At 38.9% G+C, this 1,865-nt stretch overlaps 1 protein-coding gene across 1 annotated transcript in view; it reads right to left on the reverse strand.

Moving 5' to 3' along the window:
* The window catches only part of ece2a (endothelin converting enzyme 2a), a 98,920-nt gene extending 97,614 nt beyond the window's left edge, over positions 1-1,306 (reverse strand). Inside the window, exon 1 of the mRNA XM_005721224.1 lies at positions 1,146-1,306. Within this exon, the coding sequence (XP_005721281.1) occupies positions 1,146-1,305 (160 nt within the window). The 5' untranslated portion in view covers position 1,306. The remainder of the gene's footprint in view (positions 1-1,145) is intronic.
* Between the last annotated feature and the right edge of the window lie 559 nt (positions 1,307-1,865).

A 1,865-nucleotide genomic window follows, 5' to 3' on the forward strand; every position in this document is an offset into this window, starting at 1 on the left:
TCGGAGATCTCTGTCCAGAAGAGCGCAGTCCTGGGAACAGCTAAGATACTGCGCAGAACCCTCAAGCTCCCAGGCCTCTGGTAGAGGACCCGAGCTTGAAGGATAAACCGCCCGCAGGGGCGTGCTGGGTGTAGAATTATATATGTATATGTATATATATATATATACCAAACAGCCACAACATTAAAACCAACCCTCTCTTAAGTGAATGATAGTGATTTCCTGTAACAATGCAATACAGGCTGGCATTGGTGTTGAGGACAGCACAGGACACCCCAGAGGTTTTGCGTCACCACACGACATAAGGCAGGTGGAAGAAAATCCTCATTTAGCATGTGTATTTAGATCGTTTTTGATTCTCACATTTTGGTGTAAATGTGAGGAACCACAGCACAATAATATGCAAATGTATGCAAATCAAATCAGATCATCTACTCCATTAGAAGAAGGTTTGTGCTCGTTTATATTGTTTTCGAGGATTCTGTCAACATAACAAATGAGTCACAGTAACAGACACCAGCGTGATGATATAACGTTTTATAAACACTGGAGATTTTTTTTGTCTAAAATAAATGTCCCAGACGCCGCACGATTTGCCAGTTTTCTGATGTACTGGGTTTTATCATGGTTGTTGATGTTTAAAGAAAATTGGCCATTTTCAGTTAATACTGAGCTCCAAGTAAAGGACCCGATTTAAAAACTCTCTTGCTCTCATGCAGCCACATGTTAACTGCATTAATACTTTTCATGTCAGAGTACTCAGGTCGCTTCCATTTCTATGCAAACAGCTGCCTGGCTGGACTTAATTAATAACAGTGATTATAATGGCAGTAATGACAACCGTGAGGGTGATATGCGACAGTCCTGATGAGAAACGCTGGCAGGGATTTGTCCCTCTATGTGACAGCACACAGCGGAGAGGTGACAAGAAGCGGGGGCGAGAGATGAGGCCCGACATGTGACACAGATCTGCCATTCAGATCAGGATTTCCGACCTCTAATTCTCCAGGACGATCGATCCGCTTCCCACAAAAAAATTTCATGTGGCATTTTTCTTTCTCTATGTACACCATATTGAGGTAATAACGAACAAATGGACACGTTAAAAGTAAAAAATAATACAAACAATAGAGAAAACTACCTACCCAGTATCAATATAGAGTCCTCTTTCTTTACAAATCTTTCCAGAATGTGCTGGAATTTGGAGAAACCCCCCAACCAGTCATAGCACTGCTCCATCGTGTATCTTTCATCCCAGTAGGCGACGTCTTTGTACCTGGAGTTGTTTTCTGGCAGGTAGTCCATATTCTCTGGAGCATGACAAAAATATGTAGCATAACACTGTGTCAGACTATAACGAGACTTCTTTTGTGTGTCGCTAAATCTGTTTTTGCTACAGTGCAGTGATGCATTTCACTGTTGCTTTTTCCATTTCATTGTGGTTTCAGCATTGTCATGGGTTTTTTTCTGTCAATTTACAGACCAAATGATTGGCTGCGAAATTAATCAGCTAATAAAATACATAAAATAATACAAAATGTTAAGACTGCCCAGGTTACTGTAAAATAAATTGATTTGTTTTTACTGTGACTCATCTTTATGAGAGAAAAAAAAAGCTACTGGAGGTTTTTTCTTTAATTATTTCATTACTTTTTGAGTTTGACATATTTTTTTTGACACATTATAGGCAAACAAGTAATTTACAAAAGTTTAAATTACCACAATCATTTGGCAAATACAGGAAATCGCTTTTTGGCACAACACTTGTATTCAAACTGTTGTGACTGATTTGTTGACCTGTAATCTGTCAAAATCTCATGAATTACATATTTTGAAAAATATTTTAACTCGGAAAAAACGGGACT

The sequence above is a fragment of the Pundamilia nyererei genome, unplaced genomic scaffold (assembly GCF_000239375.1).
Source record: "Pundamilia nyererei isolate P.nyererei 1_Seehausen unplaced genomic scaffold, PunNye1.0 scaffold00004, whole genome shotgun sequence".
Taxonomy (NCBI): Eukaryota; Metazoa; Chordata; class Actinopteri; order Cichliformes; family Cichlidae; genus Pundamilia; species Pundamilia nyererei.